The sequence below is a fragment of the Epinephelus moara genome, chromosome 6 (genome assembly GCF_006386435.1).
Source record: "Epinephelus moara isolate mb chromosome 6, YSFRI_EMoa_1.0, whole genome shotgun sequence".
In the NCBI taxonomy this organism is placed as follows: domain Eukaryota; kingdom Metazoa; phylum Chordata; class Actinopteri; order Perciformes; family Serranidae; genus Epinephelus; species Epinephelus moara.
Window position 1 is genome coordinate 8894599 of NC_065511.1, and position 25481 is coordinate 8920079.

At 40.5% G+C, this 25481-nt stretch overlaps 2 protein-coding genes across 6 annotated transcripts; one reads left to right on the forward strand and one right to left on the reverse strand.

The window, feature by feature from the left end:
- The first annotated feature begins 234 nt into the window (after positions 1 to 234).
- On the forward strand, positions 235 to 4497 carry tmem42a (transmembrane protein 42a). Its single transcript, XM_050047743.1, has 3 exons — positions 235 to 469; positions 2627 to 2773; positions 2916 to 4497. The coding sequence occupies exons 1-3, from the start codon at positions 290 to 292 to the stop codon at positions 3057 to 3059; spliced, it is 471 nt and encodes a 156-aa protein (XP_049903700.1). The 5' UTR covers positions 235 to 289; the 3' UTR covers positions 3060 to 4497.
- zdhhc3a (zinc finger DHHC-type palmitoyltransferase 3a) lies at positions 4495 to 25351 on the reverse strand. 5 transcript variants are annotated; one of them, XM_050047727.1, is made up of 7 exons: positions 25281 to 25351; positions 21874 to 22313; positions 21512 to 21636; positions 21102 to 21198; positions 20775 to 20856; positions 18097 to 18227; positions 4495 to 5654 (listed from the first exon to the last, which is right to left on the reverse strand). In XM_050047727.1, exons 2-7 carry the CDS (start codon positions 22219 to 22221, stop codon positions 5448 to 5450), a joined length of 990 nt encoding a protein of 329 aa, XP_049903684.1. In that variant the 5' UTR covers positions 22222 to 22313; positions 25281 to 25351; the 3' UTR covers positions 4495 to 5447. The 5 variants fall into 5 exon arrangements, with proteins under 5 accessions (XP_049903684.1, XP_049903683.1, XP_049903685.1 ...); XM_050047726.1 differs by having other exon boundaries at positions 25167 to 25342; XM_050047728.1 differs by lacking the exon at positions 25281 to 25351 and adding an exon at positions 25007 to 25140.
- Between the last annotated feature and the right edge of the window lie 130 nt (positions 25352 to 25481).

Genomic DNA, 25481 nt, shown 5'->3' on the forward strand with positions numbered 1-25481 from the left:
GTATTTTTGCCTTCAAAATAAAACCACGCAGTTAGTCAGAGGTTGGTGGTAATTACTTGCCAACCATCGGAGACGCCAGAAAAATACTCCTATGGCAGTGATTTAGACCACCACTGAAGGTAAAATGGATTTTGATAAGGTAAAGTGTGTTGTTATGGGTCTCTGTTTGACCAAGGTAAAGTGTGGCGTCTTCAGGCACTTTTGTTTTGAAAATTTCTACCACGGTCCATATGCGTTTTGTCAAACTTGACGTTGCTGTCAGCGGGTACTACCGGTGTGGCGGTAATGTATGCCATACTCTGCAAATATGATTTCAGGGTCGGTTTACGCGTTGTTAGCGGGTTTTTTGGGTGCTGCAGCCTCTCTGTGTGCCAAGCTGTCACTCGGTGCTGACTACATGAGAGAGATGTGTGAGTCCGGGCTCAGCGGCTGGACTGATACACACGGTGGGACTACAGCCTGTGACTGGGTGAGATGATCTTAATATCACACCGCTGTCTGTGTCTTTTTTGTAAAACACTGTCCTTTCTTTTTGTCCCTGTCGAAGATTAGGAGTATTCCTTGATGTTTTATATTGATACCTGGGGTGGTTAAAGGTCTGGTGTGTAAGATATAGTGGCATCTAGCGGTGAGGTTGCAACATTGCAACAAACTGGAGTTTTTTTTTTCATGTGCCAGGTATTAAGAGATATATGGTGGCTGAGGGGAAAATTGAATGGCTCTGTCTAGAACCAGTGTTTATTTTGTCCATTCTGGGCTACTGTAGAAACAACATGGTGGACTGCGTAGAAGATGACACGCTCCATATGTAGATATAAACGGCTCATTCTAAGGTTATGAAAACTGTACATGATTCAGGAGGATGTATTGGCAGACATGGAAAACAATATCATATGTTTTCATTAGTGCATGGTCACATGAGACTAACAATCGTTGTGTCTCTGTAACCTTAGAATGAGCCTTTTCTATTGCTGCGTGCCATTTACCTTGAGGTTGGAGCTGGGATTGACATCACAACCGTTTCAATTGCATTTCGGGAACAACAACTCAGAGACGCAAGCTCTTAATAGCAATATCAATTGATAACAAGGCATTATGCTGTATGTTGTGCATACAAACACCATAGCAAAATGCCCACAGATACAAGTTGGACAGGACTTTGTGTATAACTGTTTTAGTGAGACACAAATTAAACAGAAGTGCTGATAAACAGTATATTACTACAGCTTTCAGTGCCATTGATGCATGGAGCGGCCATTTTGGATTTTGAAGTCGGGATGGGTGACGTTCCTCCGACTTTCTAAATTGGAAATGCAACTTCAAGGGGCATTCCAGTTGAAATTTCCAACTAGGAACTCGGAAATTACGACTTCCGGCACAAATGGAACGCACCATATCTACATACATAGCACGTCCTCTTCCACAGATTCCTCCATGTTATTTCTACAGTAGCCCAAAATGGACAAATAAAACACTGGCTTTAGATAGGGGCCTTTTGAGTTTTTCGAATTTCATGTTTTCACCTTAGTTTTCCTACACGCCTGGCACCATGGATGTATAAAGAGACCTTGGTACAGCATTTGCAGAGGTCCCCGTTCATTCCTATGAAAGTTGCTCTTTGGTGCATGAAGCCAAATTGGTTCTACTGCGGCATATGAAATTACCCAGATGATCGGCACTGCATCCACACTGTGCAGCCCATAAAGCAGGCACACTAGACACTTTCACCAGCCGAGCTGGCTAACTTCCAATTTAACGCTCCATTAACTGGAATGGAGATAAAATAGTTCAATCAAGAGGCTCCTCTAGACTTTCCAAATGTAATTATACCAAATAGATTAAATCCCGATAGTGAAACGAGTCATTTCGTAGGGGCTGTAATGCTCAAAAAAATGTATACACTGATTTACCAACATCTCTTTCACTATGTTAGTCAATGGGAAGATGTCTTTTTGGGCCGCAGGGCATCACGTGATAGACCCAGAGGTTATAATTCCACTGTTTGGCCACCACAAAAATTGGCCTCAAAGCCCAGCGCACTTCCTTTGGGCCAGCTTGGCACATGGGAGAGGTTTCAGTTGGTTGCAATCTGCAGCCTTACTGCTAGATGCCACTAAATCCTAAACAGTGGACAATAAACATATCATCATTAGTTTCATTGATAGTGTAGAATTTAAAAGAAAATCCATGGTTGATAAGGAACAATTGAATAGGCAGAAAAAGACGAAGAGATACTATCACAGCGGGCATTTCAATATGTTACTGTAGGTGGTAAGTATAATTAATATTATCAGTGATCCGCTACAATAACAACTACTAGTTGCACCTGTGCTTTTCCCACTATTCCTGTCTGCTGCAAAAAGGGTCTGTTGAAAGACACCATATGTACACAGTGTTAGGGTTACGCATCTAGATAGAATTACTGTATTGATTATGTCATAACAGAGGCTAAAGCAAAAAATATATATACATATGACACATATAGTCTGGTGAGCCTGAAACCCCTGGGGAACCAAATATCAACATAGAATGCTTATATTGTAGTAGATTTCTCCTTGCACTTGTCACCCACCTGTGGTTGCATAGCTGACTGCTGCTTTCTCATTTTACCTGTGTGTCTCTGCAGCTCCACATCCCCCTGCGGCTGCTGTGTGGAGGCCTGCTGTTCACCTGTAATACTATCATGTGGACATTCTTCTCCAAGGCCCTCAGACACTGCTCCTCTTCAGCCAGGGCCACAGTCACAACCACTGCATCCAACTTCATCTGCTCAGTAAGCTCATGGCATTCCTCTACAGTGTTTAACAGTACTGAGCCTGTGAAAACAAATGCACTCAGCTAAAGTTGTTGTGAGAACATTCAGACTTCTGTTGCATCTATGTTTCACAGTGAGTCTCTTTTGTTTGTGTGTCCAGGCCATCCTGGGGAGGGTGATTTTTGGAGAGAGTCATGCAACTCTATGGTGGGTGGGAGTCTCTCTCACACTGTGTGGACTGCTGCTGCTTCATGGGTCCACACCTCAGACACTCCCACAGGAAGAGGACAAAAAGGACAAGTGATGTAGGTTTGACTCGTCACCAGTACGCAGCAACAGCTCTTCAGTCACAGGAAGGTGGAAATGTTCCTTCATGTCTAGAAGAAGAGAGGTAGCTCAGTGTCTTAATGTGAAGTGCAATTACAAAAGCAGACTGTGTTGCACAGAGCTGATAGTACGTTCTGAACCATCAGCTCTGTGCAGTTGTTTTTTCTGTATTTTTTTTAAATGGCTGGACATCAAAAGATGAAAGTAAGACAGGATCTGCTTTCAGCTTTTATTTCCAGGTATTTACAGAACTGTGACTTGGAAGATAGCACCTTTTGGAAAGGACATACCATTTTGAGTGAAAGTAAAGGAACAGATAGACTAAAATAGATTGAAGTGAATAATGCATAATATTTGGGGGCAAATCATTTGCTTGCAGTAACTGCATCAAGCCTGAGACCCAGTGACATCACCACACTTTTGCTTTCTTCTTTTATAATACCTTTCCAGCTTTCAATGCAGCCTCTTTAATGCCATGTCTGCGCTAATACGTTTTCATTTTAAAATGTAAATGATCTCCTTACACGCAAGTGTTTTAGCACCATTTTAGAATGAATCTCTGTCCATATTAAGGGCACGGTCACATATGAGCAAATGCAGGCGAGTGACCATCGCCTGTCGAGGCGATAATCACGCTGAATGCGGACAGTGTCAGATGTGATAGTTGTATTTGTTAGCCAGCTTGCTAAAATCTCTCCAGGGTGTTCCAACTTCCATCACAAAAAGCATGTAACAGTTTAAGAAGGTGTATTGATTTCATAATATGCCTTGTCTTTTGCATTATTTCAGAGGGTTTGTGTCTCTGTCAACAAAGGTAAGAAATTTGAGTCATATTTGAGTAGAAAGCACACTCGACCCCTGTTGACAACACCACTGTGGCTAGTTCAGAACTTTAAAGGGAGGTTACTTTTGACATTCTGAATGCAGTCCGTCATTTTCGTAGTTTGCTTTTAAAGTTTAATACTGGAAAACTGACTGGCTTTAAAAACTGGGTGAACCTTTAGAAAACAAAAAAATCTCCCCCCTCTTTCTGTGTGTTTGATGTAAAGCACATCACTTCAGTCGCCACAGAAATCAGACACCACTTCTCCACTAAACTGTGAAATACAGAGAGCTTTCCCTGGCAGCTATAGGCTGAATCAGCATTGTGTTAACTCCTTTGGCAAGGACTTGAATGTAACAGATGTCATTTATGTGTAAAATTCCTGCTCTCCAGCTTCCATAATAAAGCCAAGCTTTGGTTGTTAGACCTGTTTTGCCCGGGTGAATGTCACACTGAAACTATTCCTGCTCTTCTGTCAGACTGCTGATCAAAACAGCAACAGTAAAGTTTTTACTTTTATTGTAAATGCCTTTGTACATCATGTAAAACTGTGCAGATGAGTTTGTAAAAAATAAACTACGACTCACTCGGTGCTGTTTCTTTATTATTCACAGAAGAAATCTTACAAACAGAACAGTTTGTGATGAACAGATACATGAAATATTTCCATGTATTTTAGAATTAAAAAATGAAACCCGAACAATGATAAAACAGTTTGTTAAAATAATGTAAACATGAGAAAACATGAGTGGTCCCATGGTAACCAGCACCCGTTGAACAGTTAAAAGCCCTTATCCAGCAGTTTAATCATTTACACAATAATCTCTTCCTCACAATGACCAACTATTCCATATGTGCAACAGAGAGGTTTAAAAAGTAATGAAAATGGCGACTCCGGACCAAGACACCAGAACGAGACCAGTGAGTGGTTGAACAATACATCATACACACTGAAAGGTCTGCTTGTCAGGACAGGTAAGGCACAGTGAATTAAAATCCTCACAAAAGGCATCAGAGACAGCAAAGTGGTTGAAAGCAAACTGCTCATGCTTCAGTTAGTGCTACTATTAGTGGTGTTCTCCTGAGACAGCTCGATTAGATGCTTCAAAATCTTCTCTCCTGAAGTCAGAAACACTTTGGTTGCATGACAGAAGCTCGGAGTCCTTCAGCTCCTTCAGTTCCTCAGTTAGTTTTTACACAATGCTTTAAGGAAAAATACTGCAGCTTTGGCAGCATGAGTTAGAAGTAAAGGATCATTTCCACGTGGAATTAGACTCCCTCTTATCGCAGGACATTTATGAAGGACCACCATGGTAGTTTGGTAAATGCACTCACAGAATCTAAGTTTACTGTCCTGTACATCCTACAAATAGCTGCATCAACACTGGGAGAGAAAGTGGACGTGTTACATGTGATATCTTCAAGTATAGAAAGTCTTTGAGATAAAAAGTTTTTATTAAAATCTCAGGTGGTTTCTCGCTACGTAGAAAGCCCTGATAAAGTCTTGTAGAGAGGCGCATGCCTTCCTGACTGCAGGCAGAGCTAGTTGAGTGGTATTTCTATGACGTCCTCTTCGATTATCTCCCCCTGTTGGACCGGGATGTGCTCTGGAGGGCTCTTCTTGCAGCTCAGCCCTGCGAAGGGGCTGCACCAGGATAGAGAGAACGGGCTGCCGAACGCCATCTGCATGGACTCCCAACACGACATCTTCCCCCACTTTCCCGTCTCTCCCTTCAGACGCTCGATCCCCTGGAGAAGACACAGCAGTAAGAGTCTGAGGTGAACAGAGCTGAGCTGAAATGGACTGAGTGTCTTTGTCTACATGCACTATTAAACACTACTATGACAGAGAGCTGATGACTAAACTGTGACAACACACTATGATTTGGCTCTTTGGTCCTGTTTCTCAGACACTAATCAGACTGAAGATGACTAAAATAAACCTTTAATTTTAAATTAAAGGATAGGTTTTGATTTTTTTCCAAGTCTATCTTAATGCAAAACTAATTTACTGATTGCTGATGTATGTTGAAAGAGTTATCAGTCGCTGTAATAAGTCCTGTCCATATTGGCTGTAAAGCAATCCTTCCTTATGTGTAACGGAGAACAGCAGAAGCCGATAAGTTATGAGATGGGAATAAATATTTTTAATCTTAGGCCTTATCAGCACAACAAGCAGACTGGCATGCGAGTCAGTCATACAATGGCGAGCGCAAATTAAACACCTGAGCTGGAAAACCTGCATGCAGGTTCCTAGTCAGTACAATAGCAACAGAGAGAGACAAAGTTGCAGCATTGACTTTGCCCCAACGTTGTAGCTATGTAAACTGAATAGGTAGATGCAGCCTAGTATCACTGTATTTTTGCGTGGCAATATCATATTAATACATGAATGCCAAGTGTTGATTTTTCATTATATAAATTATTAATACTACAAATAAATGGTAATGGTAAATGGACCTGCATTTGTATAGCGCCTTTCTAGTCATCCGACCACTCAAAGCACTTTTACACTACGAGTCACATTCACCCATTCACACACACATTCATACACTGGTGGCTGAGAGTACCATACAAGGTGCCACAGATTTGGGGTTCAGTATCTTGCTCAAGGATACTTCGGCATGCAGATAGGAGGAGCCGAGGATCGAACCACTGATCTTCCGATTGGCGGATGACCTGCTCTACCTCTGAGCCACTAAACTTTAGGTAGCCTACTAGAATAATAAAATTAATGCTTTTTCAGTCCAATAAATACATTTTGCTGCAATAAAAATGACTGAAGTGAGATGAATGGAGTGAAAACTTATCTTATTAGATAAAACTGATGCTGAAGTTTTCCTTTAGGGACACAATTAATAAGGTAATAAATTGCAATATATATTATTGCAATACTCAGTATATTGTAACATGCTTGAAATCACAATAATATTGTATCATGACTTAAGTATCGTGATGATATCGCATCATGGGGCATCCCTGAGTTGTTGAGTGGACAGACAGATGGACAAAATACCCCCTAAAGAGTCATACCACCAGAGTGTTTAGTATAAATATACTCTACAGCTGAGCTACAACGAAAATAAGGCATCAGTAGAATGAGTCACACAAATCAAATGGGTGTCTTTGCCATGGCAACAGTCACATGTAAGTTTATTGCTGGTGTTTTGTCCAGGTCTCTTTCACCCATTCCTGACTGGGGTTAGTTTAGGTTATGTTATGGTTGATCACAACAATGTAAATTCTTTATTGTTTTTTTTACAGTTAGGCTACGTGGGTTGAATTTAAACAAACTAGTTAGTTGTTATTTGTTAAAATCGAATTTTCCGAAACAATGAAAGACATCATACAAGATTCCTATTTGATTATGAAACCCAGATGGAATGCTTTTTGTGTGCAGTGCAATGACTGTATACTCTGTCCTCTATCTTTTACAGTGTAGTTGTGAAAGGATCGCTTCGCAGCCAGTATAGACAGGAGTGGTAACTCTTTCAGTGTACATAAAACATGTGTTGTAATACAATAGTTACAAGTGTATCCTTTCAATAGTTTTGTATAAATCCTGATTCATTTGTATTCTAAGAAACATGCCCAAAACTAATAAAATACTGTACAAAATGACTCACATGCATGTTGAAAATAAAATATAACAACCTGAGGAAGAAGCAAACAAGTCAAATGGTCATAATGGAGCATGCATCCTGTTACACACAGAGTTCACTCATTCATTCAGAATGTTTGGTTGAATCTGAAACAGCAACAAAAAGAAAATGACGCCCACTTTGGCCTTCAGATTGAAATCAGCATGCATGTGATGTGTTCAGCTCAAAGGGACAGCTAACGTGACCTCTGTTGTAAGCTTACCTCTCCTCAAGATTACAAAGAGTTGTCTGCTTCAGAAAGTTTTTGGCAGAATGAGTTATCAACCAAAGCAAATGCATGAGAGAACATTGCAGGGGGAAGAGGCAGATAACAGAAGGTAACAGGAGTTGGAGTAGAACGAAAGACGAGGACTGAATGAAAATTTCACAATGCAGGGTGTGAGAGGAGAGGACTGTATGCAGGGCAAGGAGACACTGTTTATTTAACATTTCTTAAAGCTGTAGTTGGAAACTTTTGTAAACAAAAGAAGAAAAAAAAGAAAAGAAAAGAATATGTGCTGAAACTGTCACTACATCCAAACAGTAGTACATGAGACAGTTTGTGAAAAAATTAATGCTCCTCCTCCTAATGCTCCTAATGGCATCTGCAAGAATCCACCAGGCCTGAACAAAAACAACCAATCACAGCCAGAAGGAGTCTCTAACGCGGCTCACAATCATGTCAATCACTGCTCGTGAACTGCGGTCAAACTGTCAAACTAGGCAGTGTGCTGATTAAATATTAATCAAGATTCTGTTGCTGCATTGCCTATTTCTCACCTCAGATGTTTTCAGAAACATATTTCAGCATACTGTTTAGCTGTAAAATGAGAAAGTTTGCTGGTGGGTGGTGCTTCGTTTTGGCTCAACTGTTTCCAACATGGCAACCAGGTCACATACTTTCTTGTTTTACAGCTAAACAGTGCACTAAAAGATGTTTATGAAAGCATTTAAGAGTGGGAAATAGGCAATGCAGTAACAGAATATTGATTCATGTTTGATCAGCGTTTGACTGCAGGTCACAGTGACTGTTATGACCGACAGCTGCGTTAGAGACTGTGTGGTTGTTTTTGCTGAGGTGCCGTGGATTTTTGGAAATGCCATTAGAAGCACCTTTTTTTCACAGAGTGTCTCATGTACTACGGTATGGATATAGTGACAGTTTCAGCAAATGTGACAATAAGTTATTTTAAAAGTTACCACGCACAGCTTAAACATGAAAAAAAATGTTGAACACATTTGGATGTAGCAGGCCGTCTACAATCAAAGAAATAAATACATTTTAAAAAAGCAAGCAAACACAGTTTTGCATTGCAACTGAGAAGTATTTATTCTCTGCGCATGTGCTGAAATATCTTCAGAATATTTAGAAAGAATTAAAATTTCTGTAAAAAAACAAATCATCTCCACCATCACTCTCACCAGTGAGACGTCATCATCATACCAGCAGTGTTTCACATACATCACTAAACTAACCTTCATCTGTACCATGCATTCAGATAACAAAGGATACATAAAATATCATGTAAACAAAGAATAGAAGAATAAAATACACTTCAGAACAGAGCAGTTCACACAGGAGAAAATGAGAAATACAAAGTGCGAATTAGCATTTTTAGTATCACGTGTAAATGTGAGTGGTGAAAGTTAATACTTTGTTAAATGCTTTATCAAGCTGAAGTCCCACTGCCGCATGAGAAGATGTATGCAGAGTTATACATTTTTATACAGTGCTTCCCTTTGACTCCACACAAGATTAAATACAACTTTCATTTTTAAGGTCAAATCAGGATCCCTTTCTGAGGAATTTCATATCAAAGCTTTCCCAAATAATCATGTCTTTCTGAGGTTTATTTAATTTGGCACACGCTCAAAATATCAACACACCACATGGGCTTATAGCACATGAACACACACACAGGGAGCGTTAGTGTTACTATGGGGCGCCAAAATTTTCCTCACAAAAGAGAGAATGAGCATACCGTAAAACTTAAATTAATATCCCAGGCTTTTATTTGCTTCAATCACTGTAAACAACCAGTGTATGTTTTAGACAGCAGTTATACGGGATGAGCTCCTAAATCCTCCTGCACAAAACTCTTGCTCAGCAAAGACGCGAAATAATATCACATTGTTTATTGAAATCAGTATGAATACTACTTGTATAAAATTAGACTATCTAATCACAAATTAATTATGTATCATTCATTTGGTCTAGCTCTAAGAGACAGCGCATCTGACGTTAGGCCATTCTCATGCACTGAGAGAGAAAGAGACGCATCAAAATACAGGTAGCCTACCTCAGAGAGGATGAAAGCCAAAAAAGATTTATTGCAGAAAGAGGAAAGCAGTGAGAAAGGAGTGAAAACTAAACAGAGAAAGGTGGGTACATTTTCATTTTGTAGCCAGCAAGGTAACGAAAACAAGTGTAGTCACAGTCAGTGAGCAATGGACTTTACATGCCAATATTCATAACTTGGATTATTTTTTATGAAAAACTGTTTTGATCCTTTTGATCTGAGGACCCTTACAGACTAAAAGATTGTAAATATTTAACCAAGGAATGGAGGCATATTTAGACTCTATAACTGCTCCTAGGGTGGGGAGTCACTATTTTTTTCATCTCTCTTGTTTACCATGCTAGTGAATCTGAATGAATTACACCTTGGCGCTGGTGGTTTCAGTAAAATGAACTGAACGACTGAATAGTGAAGAGTCAAATCAAGCTAACGATGCGTAGAATGTCCATATGGACAAGAGTTTAAACATTTACATTTGTATGTGCAATCTAAGCAGCTCAGAACTAGCTGAAGTGGGTCACCCTTTACCCGGTGGACATAAAGAGGTTTTATATATCCAAAGAACTTATATAAAAATAAACTAATTGGCAGCATCAGAGGCAGCCAGTCCAGCATGTCAAAACGTGTAGCCAAACCCGCTTAGTGAAAGGAACTAGGTGTAACTGTGGCTTGGCTTTTAATTCAAGTTTTACGGTATGTTGCAGTATGGTTGTTAACAGCCTGCTAACTCTACCGGCAACATTCTGACAACTGTGATTAGCTGCTGGAAAAACAAAACGAGGTTTGACATTTGTACTGACTCAAACCATTTCCTCATTCAACAATGCAAGAATGATTCAGCAAAACCTGCCACAACAAAAGCAAGCTGGCAATTTGTTCCAGGATTGATTTTGTTTGGAGAAATGAACAAATATTCCTGGCTTGTTTAAGCTTTAAAAAAAACAACAACTCTGCCCTCAGACAAACGCTTTGTTCTAGTCGAGCATGTATCAGAGAGGAATCAGGGAGAATGTTCCACACTTGGGTAACATGCAGGTGGCAACTTTTTGGCCTTGTATGTAGTTTTTTTCCCCAGAGGGCTCAAATACAACAAGGTCACTGTATAAGATACTGACCTGTCTCACACAGGTGGGTTGAGGACACTTTCAACATTCAATTTACCCACCAATAACATTATCAGTGATTTTTACTTCTGGATTCTTGGATGCATTTTAACTAGGGGGTTGGATCTCAGTATTTACAGTAAATACTGGGTACTTTATGTTTGGAGGCACCGTAAAAATGATCCCAAGGAAAAGGAAAAAACAGAGCACTGGTATTTACATGGGGAGTCGATATTGGCAGATGCCCTGAGCTGAGGTATCAGGAGAAAACATGGGATCGGTGCGTCTCTAAGTGTAAAAATGGGTGATAACAAACCACAACTTGACTTTTAGCAGAAAAATAACCTTTTTTTGCCCAACTGGGTGCATTTAAAATATTTTTACAATCATAAATAACCAAACATCCACAATAATGATGGCAAACTGTTCCGTTACGTGCTGTATTTGGCACCATTTAAAAGGGTCGGCCTAAGAATGGATCTGTTTGCAGAATGGCTCCCATGAGGAATGTGATTGTAGAGACTGTTACCCTGAACCTACTGTAGCCTAACCATTCATCCAATCCATTCTAGTGGGGACCTATTTAAAAGGTTTATTTGATCAAAAACACACTACTGATCACTGTCTGAAAAGAGAATGATTTAAAGGGTCAGTTCAACTACATTACAAAAAGACAATTTTTTTTATTTACCAATAGTAGTATGTAGCCAGGCAGGTAGTTTGGTTTTACTTTTCCAGGATTCAATTTTCTGCCCTCAGCCTTGTACAGTAGAGGTAAATGTAATTTTAAATGTTTTGAAAATCCGAAAAAAGTCAACAATGGCAAATTGTATAACCAGAAACAAAGTCCTGGTTACTCTGGATTAGGGATGTCAACAGTTGACTCTCAATCAGTTAAGGGCCAAGAGTATTTTGACCAGTTATGCGTGTCGGTCTATAGGTTAATTTTACTACCCGTCAGTTTAGCAGAAGTACTAACTTTATACTGTACCACAACACAGCTAATGAAGTATTCATGTTAACTGGTTAGCTAACAGTTGTTGCTCTGCACTGTGCACCACCCAAGTCGGATGGGGGGTAGCTAACTCATTTGGTGATTACAACTGGTAATGCCATCCCAAGCCACTGGCCACTATGTTATCACTTTTAGCACAGTTAGTGGTGCTAACATAGTTAACAATGCTAAAGGGGTTTTACAGCTTTAAATTAGACAGCACACTCACAAGGGTGACCTTGGGTGAGACTATAGGGTGCCGTCCTGCCACTGTCGATCAGGATGGTGTACCAGCTGTAATTTCCCAATGAGCATTGCCGCAAGCTAGCTCCCATCTGAATGGTGTGCAGTGCAAAGGGGCCAAAACTAACGTTAGCTAACAAGTGGAGACCAAAAGGTGGGCAGTGAGCACTGCGTTTCGACTAGGGATGCCTGCAATTAGTCGTCTATACGATTAAACGTCCACCACCTCGCTAGTCAGCACCAGAAATATTAGTTGATTAAACCAATTAGTGTTTTATTCATGCACAAGGTTGCTTAACTGTCATGCAACTGCTTGCCACTAGTGAGGGCTACAGAGCAGTCAGACAGCAGTCCCCGTCCCCACGGCAATGCTCGAGTAGACTGGAGTTTTAAAACAGCACGGTAGGAAATTGGAGAAATGTTCTCTCACAAAACCAGTGATCAGTTTGATCTAGAAAATGAATTATCTTTTTTGAGATGTGATATTATTTGTTAACTTGAGTGAGTTGTTGTCAGATAATGTGCAGGGTTTACATTCATGCTGCACGGCGCAAAATGCCTCTCATTTCAGCTGGAATTTAGTTATAAATTAGATGTTGTTTTATTTACTTTAAAGTGAATTGCTATCATTTTGTTGGATAATCTGCAAGGTTCAATGCGCCCCACATTTCAGAGGCAATTTATTTATTCTAGATGTTATGTTAGTGGTTAACTTTTGACTGAGTTGCCATCATGTTCACAATCATACCACATGGCGCAAAGTTTCTCGTACTCCAGCGGCATTTAAAATCCGACATGGTTGCTGAAGTTTGTGATTAAAGGCTTCAAAGGGCTCTTAATGCACACAATATTTTTGGGACAATGTTTCAACTACTTAACAATAAACTGTGCTAAATTTTTTGTGTTTTATGAGTGTTTAATTGTCTTAATTAAAATTTTGGTTTAGTCGACAGGGAAATTAGTGGCCAGGAACATCCCTAGTTTCCACATGTTGACACAGCTAGCCAGCGGTCTGTCTGCAAAGCAAACAGAAAAGATTAAAGGCAAAACATTTACATCACAAAACTACAAACAAATTAAAATTTCACCACCTCTAAATGGACAGCACTTTGAAATGTGGTGCTAAGGCTCATTTTGTTTGTGTTTTACGCCTGTTAAGGTCTGTGCATTTACTGCATATGTAACCAAGATATCGACTCTACAAAACAATTTGCCACAGTTTCTGTGATGTCATTTTTCAATTTTTTGACCACAAATGAAACTAGAGCTGAAACAATTTCTTTTAAGTCAACTGACACAATTTTGAAAATCGTTCAATAATTTCTTAAGCAAACATTAAAAAATTTACAGCTTTCAGCTCCTCAAATATTAATCATGAAATGTTTGTGTTATCTCCAATAGTTAACTGAATATATGTCTTTTGGATTGTGGAACTGTTGTTGGTTGAACAAAACAATTTGAAAGAAAGCATGAAAATGTGAGGGGCACTTATATTCTCGAAGAAAATATTTAGCAGAGTTATCGATAATGAAAGTAACTCTACGAGGCAGCTTTATACTAAATTCCATTCTCTTCCATTGAAATGAGGCGGCAGTTTCAGGGGTTATTTTCTTAAAACTAAAACTATCAGCACAGCCAGACACCACTTTGGAGACAGGAGAAAATGTGTTCTTTTTGGAATTTAACTGAACTGACCCTTTAAGGGAAAGCAAGAGTAAACACAGTGCAAGAAAAGAGAAGGCTTCTGAAACAACAACAGAAATAGAAACAGCTCAGGAAAAAAAACAGATTTATCACAGTGATTTCAAACAGGATTTACAAACTGAAAGTGCTTTCTTTTTCTCTGCAACTCAACTCACTCAAGGCAACACAAAAATAAAAACGTATAGCGCACTTAGATGGCAAAACAAAAAGCAGAAGGAAAGCTGTCCATGGCTAGTGTGGGAGATACAATGTAAATCATGTTCAGCGCTGGGAGCGACAGACTGCCATAGCAGAGCTCTATGCAGCCAGGCAGGGTTCCCACTCTGGCTCTGACCCAGCCGCCTCGTTCCCTGCGCTGAGCTCTCACACCACATACTGATAGGTCTCAGCCTTCCCATGGTCAGGGGTGGAGAAGGGACTAAACCACAATATGGAGAAAGGGTGTCCAAATACCGCCCTCATGTTCATCCACTTAGTTTTTTTAGCCCATCTTCTCTCTTCCTTTTTCAACTGCTCTATGCCCTGAAAATGAGAGACAACCAAACTTCAGTTGGTGTGCTTTCTTGACCCAGGCAGTAATCACAAACCAAATTACAAATACTTTTTTTTCAACCCACTAAATATATGTTTAAAAAAAATAAAAAAATTTAACCATTTCTTAAAAGCATTTGGGACACAAACCCAGTATTTCAGTGATTTCTCTACAAGCATAATGTAGCTGCTTGTGTCCTGTTGCCTTTCCCTCTGTCAAAGCCCTCTCTCCTTGACATAATGATTAAATGTCTCCCATATATCTGACCTAGAGTTGCAGACAAAAAGAAGTTCAAAGCAGGAAAGGGAGTTTGGATTAGTGAGCTCTGATACACAGGCACACCAACAGACTGAATGATTTTAGGATGGCACCGAACTACACAGAGGGGGTACTGATTCCTTCTTCCACTGATACATGGACAAATTTACCTTTCTATGAAAACACATTTACAGCTTTCAAGTACATCACTCAGTGGTTTTACTCAGTAGCCACTGCTTCTGTGGCTGTAGCAGAAAACACAGATTGATTTCAAGAGCAGATTGTTAAAGCTTTGTAAACATAAAGTAAGACACAGGTTAAATGCATGGCCTGCAGTAATTATTTTTAAGACGAGTACCACCTGCCACTGGTGTGAGATGACACCAGCAAACAAAATAAGATCACAGACACATCAGAATTTTGGTATTAATTAACGGCTCAATCAATATGTTAGCACCTTGTAAGTTACATTATATTCATATATATAATTCAGATTTTGACTGTTTCTCAACTCAGATCTCTCTAAAACCATAAACAGCATAAAAAACATAATATTCAGATTTTATTATTACTGTCTGGTTTCAATTTTGCATTAAAGACCACAAAAAAACAATTTGGCAAGATCAGGCAGGTTTCTAAGAGGTTTAAAATGTTGGCTATGGAGCAACCTTTTTGTCTACGTTGAGATCACAGATTGTGCTTTCGAGGTAACTGCCAAAATGAGGGAAACAGCTGAATACCAAATCAAAATGTGGAGAAATAATGCTGAGCCGGGGAGATGCTGAACTGAACGTCCTTACACTCACACACTGGTCAAACACACATCTGTGCTCTATATGAATTGTTCAGCGTACATCAGACAACCCTCCTTCAGGCCTGGGTTGTAAGCTGTCCAGTTTTAGTGACCTGGTGTGCCTAACAGCTGGGCTCCGAGTATTTTTTTTCCGTGTACATGCAGTGGTGCATGTAACTCAAAAAATTACATGCTCCAAAAAATCCCTCTTACTGCACCATTTGGTGTTTTGTCCTTCTTCATCTGCACTCCCGCCCTGGCCACAGCCGGATCTGACCCAAATTGCAGATAAATTGGAATGTACAGTTAAATTACTTAAATTGTATAAGGTATAGGAACAATTTTTGATATGGTCATAAGAGGTTTGTCCTGTGTGTCCAGTGCAGTAACACATTTTTATAATAAATTTGAGTTGCTGGGATACATTACATTGAAGTTAATGGGAAAAATTATCCATAAAAATATTGATATAAAATAGAAGAAGCACTAAAATCCCACATGAAGAGGTCTGTCCTGTGTGTCTAGTGTAGTGACATGTTTTGATTTTAAATTTGTAATGCTGGGTCACATTACGTGGAAGTTATTGAAAAAAAAAAAACAGAACTTATTTTCAATTTTAATATTTGTGTAAAATAAATGAACTACACATTAATAATGAAACTTGGTGTGCTCCATGAGACCAATTTAATACATTTTTTAAATTCTAATTTTCACTGATAATGGCTGTCTTTTTGTGCAGCAACATTATCATAAGTTATAAATTAATTAATTAAGTGTCTTCTTACAGTCAATGTGTGTGAGTTGTCAGCTGTGCCTAGTTACATGCACAGGTGCATACAGCTCAAACTTAACATGCACAATCTATATGCATGTGGCACTTTAAGCAAAGACAGTGGATAAACCAAGACGGTTGCGAGTCAGTGTCCTGTATCAGTGTCACGTGGGGTTCGCGACCACCACGCCCCTTTAGGAGACTAACAGCAGGTCCTGAGTCCATTGACTTCAGTGGGAGAAATGAACGTGATTACAGATTATGGCCGATTCTTTCACCCCATAGTCACAGAAGCAAATATTTGACCCATTTATCACAAGCCACATATCTTCAGAACATTCCAACACCAAAATGGCAAATTTCAGACGGACAAATCAGGAGAAAATTTACTTTGTTCAAGACCTGTCTCTGTCTCAACAACACACTCTCGCAAGATCTGGCAACAGATAGCTCCTCTCTCGTGCTGAAATCAGTGCAGTTTCACCAAAGATACTGGATTAAAAAAAATAAATTTTCCAGCAGATGTCTTAGTTACAACATGATTGAGCTAACTGGAGTAGTTTCATGTCGTATCCGACAACGGGAGGCTTTTAACAGATGACGATCCTGATGTTAGCTTTGCTGCTAGTGTTAACATTAGCTGTCCCTGTCAGCTGCAGCCACTGATGCTTTCTAGACATCGTGATTTCCCAAAACTGAATAAATACCACACATAGCAACACAAAACTGCTTTGCTAGCTCAATCATGTTGTAACTAAGATATCCGCTGGAAAAAATATTTTTTTCACGGACCGTTTATTGAGTTACTGAGTTATTACAGACACCACTAACGGCTAACGGTTAGTCCAGCTAATCTACGATAACCAAGTGAGGTTGGGGATACTCGTCTTTGATTGGCGGTTCTCCATCAAGGTTGGGGATACTCGTCTTTGATTGGCGGTTCTCCATCATCTTTGATTGGGCTACGGGGGACAAGGCCTACTTAGGAGACCGGAAATGTATACCATTTCATACAATGGGGGTATATTGTAGGTGGGCCATCTTGTTATAATACAGTATCTTTGCTTTAAGCCCTGCTCACAGGTATGGGAAAAAAATTAATGATACTAATGTGTAAAAGTAATTAAAAAAAAATCACCAAAGAAAAAGAGACAAGCATGCAAAGCTCGCAGATTTGGACAGAGAAAAAGAGTTAGAGGGCTTATATAGAGAGGTGAAACTGAAATTTTCCTGTATTTGGTAGTTATTCAATGTCATTCGGTGTAGTTCTGATAGATTCATGGTTTATGAAAATATAGAGAAGACTGAAGTCTCTGCAGACAGTGACAGCCAGACATAAACCTGTGAAGGCTGTCTCCTGTGAATGGGTCCACTCCAACGCACATTGAATTTGTGTTCAGTAGAGTTCACGGCTCAGTCTCCTGTATGAAAAGGCTATTAGTTAATGTTGCTATGCCTGTCAAGCTCTGAATCCTAGTGCATAAAGTGCGAAGCTTACAATGACATCAGGGACTGATTTGCTCGACAGATCCTAGATATCAAGGAGACAGAAGATTTGTGGTCACTACACCACAAATTTCCCTTTTCTGTTGAAGTTTCTTTCTTTTTGGCAGTTACCCACTTTTCAGACAGTGTTTTCAGTCAGAGTTAAGACATGCAGGGAATTTGCTGCAACTTATTCTACATCAGGCTGCAAAAAAAGGAGACGTTACTTAACCATAAACAGTTTGAATTAGAAGGTCAGAGATGCCAATGTTAAAAGCAAAGGGTGGCAGCAGCAGGGAAAGGAGCAGAAGAAAAGTAGTGAGATCAGAGGGAGGAGGAGTGTGGGTCACTAAATGAATCACTTACGGTCTCGTCGGTACAGATGGAGTGGACTTGGGTGCCGAACATCACAGAGGTGAAGATGAGGAAGAGGAGACCCTCAAAGCACAGGAGTATGAGGAGGATGACTGTTGCTGGAGGAGAGAAGGAACTGCACTCTGGGAGGGGATGGAGGGACATGGAGGAAGAGAAGTGAAGGAGCGAAAAAGAGGACTTTATGAGGAACTGCTGGACGCTACAATGAGAGAAACTACTGAACTCTACTGTTAACTCGCCTGCAGCATTACAGTGATGCTGCAAAGCACTGAAGCAATTTTGTCAACAGGTATGCCCACTTATCACCTGCTGAGGGTGCTTCAGTAAAAGGGGAAGGGTAGTGAGTGTTTGGGATCAGGAGGCTGGATTGTTGAGCAGGAAGGAAAATGTGTGTCTATAGTTTTAGCACATGTACAAAGGGAAACTTCCAGAAAACTCTAGAAAAAAAGCAGCCAGATGTTGGCTGCAGAAAAGCCTTGGGTTCAATTTAAACCCCTTGGTTACAGCTTTATGAGTAGCAGATTTTGTTTCCATCTTCATTTTTGTCTCCACACACAAATTCTCATTCTGAAATGATGCCTTATTTGTGTGTCAGCAAGTCACAAGTGCACTGTTGGTCTTACCCTGAAGCCTGTCATTCAATGTCAGCTCTATAGACTGTTTTGATTCCACCCTAAGACACATGTGCCTTAGCACCAACAGAACAAAATCTAAAGATGTTGAAAGAAGTTGAAAACAACAGTCTGAAATCAAGCTTTCATATACAGTATGACACGTTGCAACCAGGATGAATAGGACTGGGCAACTCATCAAATTTTATTTTCAATTACCATTTTGGCTTCCAACAATTATGAAATCGAGCTAATTGAGATGAGATGAATGTGCCACATTCCACTTGGCAACGACGGTCTCGTTTTATCTCATGTTATAAATCCAGCACTCTCCTTTCTTCTACAGCGGTGCGCTCACTGTTGCCAACTTGATGACTTTCTCACTAGATTTAGTGACTTTTCAGACGCTCTAGTGACTTTATTTCTAAAAATACCCCACTGTTACCTCGACCGCTGCTCTCATTACATTACAAGGCGGAGCTCTCAGGATGGCTTTTCACAGTAAATTTACAAATGCATCGCCAGAATGTGTTGATTAGCGAAAAGGTACAAAAACAGCCTGGAGTCCTTCTCCCCGCAGCGTTCAGGCAGCCTCCCATTGCAGATTCAGACGTGGCCAAAGCAATAAGTAATTACTGCATATATCTGACCACACTCACTAGTGCACACTGTAGAGAATACTGAATTAAAGTGGATGGTCTAAGTGCCTGAGCCCTGCTACAGTGTGCAATTAGTCAGTCCACTGTGCCTGCCCTGTGTAAACAAGGACAAGCTGCAGTTCAAGAATTATCAACAGGTCAGAGACTGATGATGAGAATTACATTACATTTGTTATTTATTCTTATTTATTGACAAAATGCCAGTATTTGAGTGCCTTAAGTGTTGCAGTAAGAATTATGGCCAATGAGCTACCAACATTTGAATTATATGTATTAAGTTCCAGAAACCCACTGTTATAAAGATTTTTTTTGTATTGTTTTTTAAGTTCAATAAATGCATGATGTTTGCAAAGTCAGTAAGTAACCGTGTTAAATAATTGTGACGTCAATGTTGACCAAAATAATTGTGATGATGATTTTTGCCATAATTGAGCAGCACTAACAAACACAACTGGTTCAGGGATCGTAAAGGCCTCTGGATGTTTCCCAAGCCAGTTAGTGCATTTTACCACAAGACACAATCATGAACATATGGTTTGCATGCTGACAGACTGTGCTCCTCAGTCCTCCTGAAGTTCACACTGTGCTATGCAACCCAGTTCTGTCAGCAAGAATAGGACAACATTGAGTCCAGCAGGAATGTTGTGACAAAATGTCACTCATATACCTGTGAATATTGTGTTGTGATATCTTTGGAGAAGGCCTATTAATGCTATAATATCCCCCCAGCACTTTAAGACATAAAGAGAAATGACTGTATTAATCCAAGTAAAGTCTCTTTTTATATTTGGGCAGCGTACACTAAAAAAACCCTTAATTTTTATTATCATTAACAAACCCCAAAGAGGCCAGATCCAGCTGGGAATGTATCCCAGTGAGTACTGCCTGTGTAGCCAATGCCTCCCAGAGCTTCTGTCCCCATGCCATGGAGCACAAATGTCCAAAATAAACCAAATATTTACATACAACATCCATGCTGCTTCAGAAAATGAAGGCGACTGGTGGGTGGAGGGGCTCTGGAATGGGTTGGTTTGTGTATTTTTGGTTTGTTGGTTTGTGGGAATGATTCTCTTTCCGTTTGTGTTTCCCAGTTTTATCAATTTCAATTTCCCATTAGCATGACATGTACATGCATCTGTAAAGCAAAGAAAATTGCATCTCTAAAGCGTCTAAAGGAAAATAATGGATAAAGACAAACAGATCAATGTTGATAATAATACAAACTGTTAAGCCTAACATACTGTTTTATTTTACTGATATATAATGTATATCCTAATACAAACACTGTAAAGAAAGATCGTCAGTTTAGAGCTCCAGTTCTGACGACTTAAAGAGAGGCTTTTCTTTTTATGAATGAAGGGAGTTGAAGGCAACATGGGTTAAAAAAAACAACACTCACTTGTCCAATCATCTTCAAAGCAGTAGAGGAAATGGAAGACCACCATGAGCAGAGCGTGGAGAGAGATGAGTGCAATGTACATCTGGGTTAAAAGAATAACAGAGGAGAACATAATGAAGGACTACTCATGACATACAGAAACTGCAAACAGAGGGGGTATTCACTTCTCATCTGTATCTGTGCTGCATTACAACAGCAGCTACTACTGATTTCACATCCTTAAAAGCAGTTGCACAGTGTACAGATACAAAAAAGATAAAAAATTGTGACTTCTAAGCTACAATCTGATAGCAACTTCTTATTGTCTTATTCCTGCAGTGAACTTACTGTGAAAAGCACAAAGTACTTTTGGTTGTTCTCCCCAACACAGTTATTGACCCAGGGGCAGTGGTGGTCCATCTTCCGTATGCAGCGTTTGCAAACACTGTGAGAGAAACAGCAAGTTAAGTGTAAAGTAAAGAGAAATAGAACAAAATAAAATGCTTACTGCATCAACCCTCCAAGAACAACAATAAACAATAATACAACAATAATAACTGTGCACAAGGATGACATTAACAGAAAGTGAAGGGCAGTACATTCCGTGAGCAACTTCTATTTCACAAATTAACTGAAGTTGGAAATTATGAGAACAGTCTGACTTCTTCACTGCACCAAAACACTGCAGCTGGAAGCGTGGGATTGGGTTTGTGAATGCCTAATGCAGCAGTGAGAATTTCATGTCCTTTTTGCCCTACCTGCAGTGGTGTGCTCGGTCAGGCTTGATGCTGCAGCACTTGGGACATTTGTAGACCACCTGCCCTGGTTTCAGCTGAAGGCTTTCTATGTATTCCTTAGTAGCGTTCCCTTTTGGCACCGCCCCCTAGAAAGAAACACGACCACACAGTAGATGACTAAATGTAACTCGCAGCTCATTAATCCTCCTAATGAAATAAGTGGGTAGAAACTAAACATACTTTTACAATTTTATTAAAGTTCAGCTCCATTAATCACGACCATAAAGCTAAAGACCCTAAACTTGTCTCCATGACATTGAGAGTTAAAGCATTCATCTAATTTTCACTGTGTGTTTACATGACACCAAACAAATGCCACTTACAGGGTCAGTGCACATGGCCCTGAGGTGTGAGGCAAGGGCAAGGAAGGCCAAAATGTTGAACAGGGTCCCGTTCACAATGCTGTACGTCAGATTCTTGGATGGCAGCAGCATCACAAAGAGTACCACGAACTCCGCATACAACACCAGCAGCCAGGTGATGACGGCGCACACGATGCCACAGACGTCCCTGATAAACCACATGGCGGAGGCAGAGGAGGAAGTGATGACGTCTTTGGAGATAGGGATGCGCTGCTCGGCCTGCAGGCAGGTGGTGGTGGTACCAGCCCCGGCCCCGCCCTGCCCCCGCCCGTGCTCCACATCCCTGCATCTGTGCACCGGGCTCTTCATCCTTCATCTAAGCTAGATGCCTGCTGACTGGTGCTGCTGCTGCCGCCACCTGATCCACTGTGCCTTCAGGCCACAGTCTCAGTCACCGCATACTGGAGGAGAGGAGCAGGAGGGTCACAGTTTAGAGGCAAGTTAAAGTTTGGTTCTTTACAGAAGGGGAAAAGCAGTTGATCAACTGTTGGCACTAAAAATGCACTACACCAGCCAAAGAATCAAGGTTCTCTGCAGTGTTTAACAGGGGAAATGGGCAAAACTTTCCACCTGAAATGAAGTCTACATCAATTACCATAAATGCACTTTTATAAAACAAGGCTTTGACCATCAAAGAGTGAGCAGAGAAGCCATCCCACACAGTTAATACACACTGTTCAGCCACAACATTAAAACCACTGACAGTTGAAGCTACCAACATTTATTATCTCGTTACAATGCAATGTTCTGCTGGGAAACCTTGGGCCGTGGTACATGTGGATGCCACTTGACACATACCATCCACCCAAACACTGTTGCACACCAAGTGCACCTTTTCACTGCAGCGATGATCACAGATGGCAATAACTCCCCAAGCAGGACAATATAGCCTGCCAAATGGCAAAAAAATGCTTAGAAATGTGTTGTTGTTGAATGTCAGGAGGTTTAAAGGCGTCAACCTGGCCAAAAAACCAAGTTCCCAATCTGATTGAGCATCCTCAAGATGTGCAGATACCCCAGAGCCCAAGTCTAATCCACAGAGGAGCCTTCTTTGATCAGACTTGGCTCTGAGCGGTGATGGCATGGACACAGGGACTCTGGGGTGTCCTGTGATGTCTAGGCCAGGTTGACACCTTGAGCTCTGTGTCATGTTGCTCAGGCTATTTCTGAGCAGTTTTCGCAGTGTGGCATGGTGCATCATCCTGCTGGGGTCACTGCCATCGGAAAGTACTGTTGCCATGAGAGGTTGTACTTCATCTGCAGTAGTGTTTTGTTTGCTGGTGTCTCAAAGGTGGCATCCACATGAGTACCAGGACCCCAGGTTTCCAAGCACAAAAATGCATTGTAACGAGATGATCACTTTACCTGTCAGTGGTTTTAATGTTGTGGCTGATCTGTGTTTTTAATGAGTGTGGCTACTGTTCAGCAGGACTATCATAATATCTTCATTCGCAATTAATTAGGTGGTTATTTTTGCAATTACCTGTAATTGATTAGTCTACAACATGTAAGAAAATAATCAGAAATCATCTCCTCACACTGGCAATTTCACAAAGCACAAAATGCACAACTTGGAGCCATTAAAAATGCCACACCTGAAATGAAGGATATAAACCTAGAGGCTACTGTATAAAGACCAAACCATTTGATACAGGAAATGCCCTGGGAATTATCCTGCCCTACAATAAAGCATGCAATATGGACAGTCTTATACAGCTATCTCATGACAAGCAGAGAGAAGGGAAAGCCAGTCTGTTGTGCTGACCTCAGGGCTACAACTATTTCCATTATCCATCTGCCAATTATATTCTTGCTGAATCAATTGGTTGATAAAAAGTGTCAGAGAATAGTGAAAAATGTCCATCCCAATTTCCCAGAGCCCAAAGTGATTTATAACACGTCTTGTTTTACCAGATCAACAGTCAAAACACCCAAAATATTCCGAAAGCCAGCAAATACTCATGTTTGAAAAGCTGGAACAAAAGAATTTTGATATTCTTTTTTTCCCCCAAACAGTTAGATTACACAGTCAAGCCTTAGCCTAACTCTTTATCAAAATTTTAGTTTATTAATTTTCAGCCAAACAACTTATCGTTGAGGCTCCATCTGGTCTGTGACTCTAAAAGTCAAACAAAGCAGTGAGTAGCACAGTGCCGTGTGCGTGTACAGCATGCAGAACTTGGAGCAATGGACTGCATTTCACTGTGAGCTTTGAACATGTAAAATGTGACAACTGAAATGAAGTATGTGTATGAAGACAAAAGCATCTCATACAGGAAATACTCTATGAAACTGAACTTTCTTGTTCTGCAGTAAAACATCTTACTGCAAGTGGGCAAACGAAACTTCTTCACACTGATGCCTTTTTTGATCATACTTTTCATTAATCTCTGCAACTCTCAAAATTAGGGCAACAGATCTTTTAACAAGTTCAAATGCTAATCAACTGACAATATCATAGTGTTGTTCTATTATTCTTTTTTCCCCAAGTGAAAACACTAGATGGTACGTGGTAATCATGGTAAGTTTTCTGACAAACGTTAAGAGGGTGAGTCAAGGGTTTTATTGCAGTCTGGGCTCACTGTACTCATAAACCCATCTCATGACAAGAAGCCAGAGGTGAATGGTGGTCAGTTGTGTTGAGCTGTCAAAGCTTTGCAACAGCAGAGGTCAAACCCAGCAGTGAGCAGCACAGTGCAGCATGTCTCTGCAGTCTGACTCAGTGCCACACTAACCTGGAGCTGTTATGAGAGGTCACTGAGTGAATGGGGGGTCACTGACGGGTGATAAACGGTGAGGTGACTGTGCTCATCATATCCTGGCGCATAGCAACCACATGAGTTAATAAGAGTTTTAGCCCTTCAAGAGCACATCCTTATATAACTATATTTTATATTGTTAGCTATGGGAAGATATCATCATTTATATCAAATTAAAGAAGTGGGCAGTGATTGCCTTTTCTAGTTAAAATGTGTGTCACTGATTTCCAGTTCAGCCTGTTCCAGTGGGTGAAACAATTTCTATTTCACTGCTACGTAAACAATACTGCAGCGTTACGTTAGGCCTGGCAAGTTATCAATATAGTAAAACCCACCTAAGACTGCTTTTCCATCAGGTTAGACAGTTAATAGGCCCGTATTATAGTACCAACACCTGACTGCATCTGGAAGCAGACGACACACGTTAGCTAACGTTAGTCCATTTCAACTGACGCTAGCTGCTTAGCTAACGTCTCAGAGAGAGCATTTACTGACCTGTTAGCATCTTCCTGTCAGTGTCCTTCCCTTCAGCTGTAAGCGGGAGACGCTCAGGAACGTCTGTCTGCCTTCACTTTAGATTAATTATCATTATATCCCGCTGAATCTCACCTGAAAGACGGGCATCCTTCGGTGGCTTCTCCTCAGGCTCCGCGATGCACTGCACCCGCCCCTTCACCAACAACAAGACGTCAAGACGTAGGGTAGCGAGCCAATGGGATCATCAGAGAGGTTTAACGTCAGAGAACGTGTCCAGACACACCCATTTCCAGATTTATCTACATAGAAAGGAATTTAATTTTTCTTGCAAAC

Bases quoted from the DNA above. Each gene is read 5' to 3' on its own strand.
- zdhhc3a (XM_050047727.1), bottom strand. From the start codon at position 22,221: ATGAAGAGCCCGGTGCACAGATGCAGGGATGTGGAGCACGGGCGGGGG. The intron at 21,637-21,873 runs GTAAGTGGCATT...GTTTCTTTCTAG, and splicing joins GGGCCATGTGCACTGACCCT to GGGGCGGTGCCAAAAGGGAA. The intron at 20,857-21,101 runs GTAAGTTCACTG...CTTTTAACCCAG, and splicing joins AGTACTTTGTGCTTTTCACA to ATGTACATTGCACTCATCTC.
- tmem42a (XM_050047743.1), top strand. From the start codon at position 290: ATGCCATACTCTGCAAATATGATTTCAGGGTCGGTTTACGCGTTGTTA. The intron at 470-2,626 runs GTGAGATGATCT...GTGTCTCTGCAG, and splicing joins GGACTACAGCCTGTGACTGG to CTCCACATCCCCCTGCGGCT. The intron at 2,774-2,915 runs GTAAGCTCATGG...TTGTGTGTCCAG, and splicing joins CATCCAACTTCATCTGCTCA to GCCATCCTGGGGAGGGTGAT.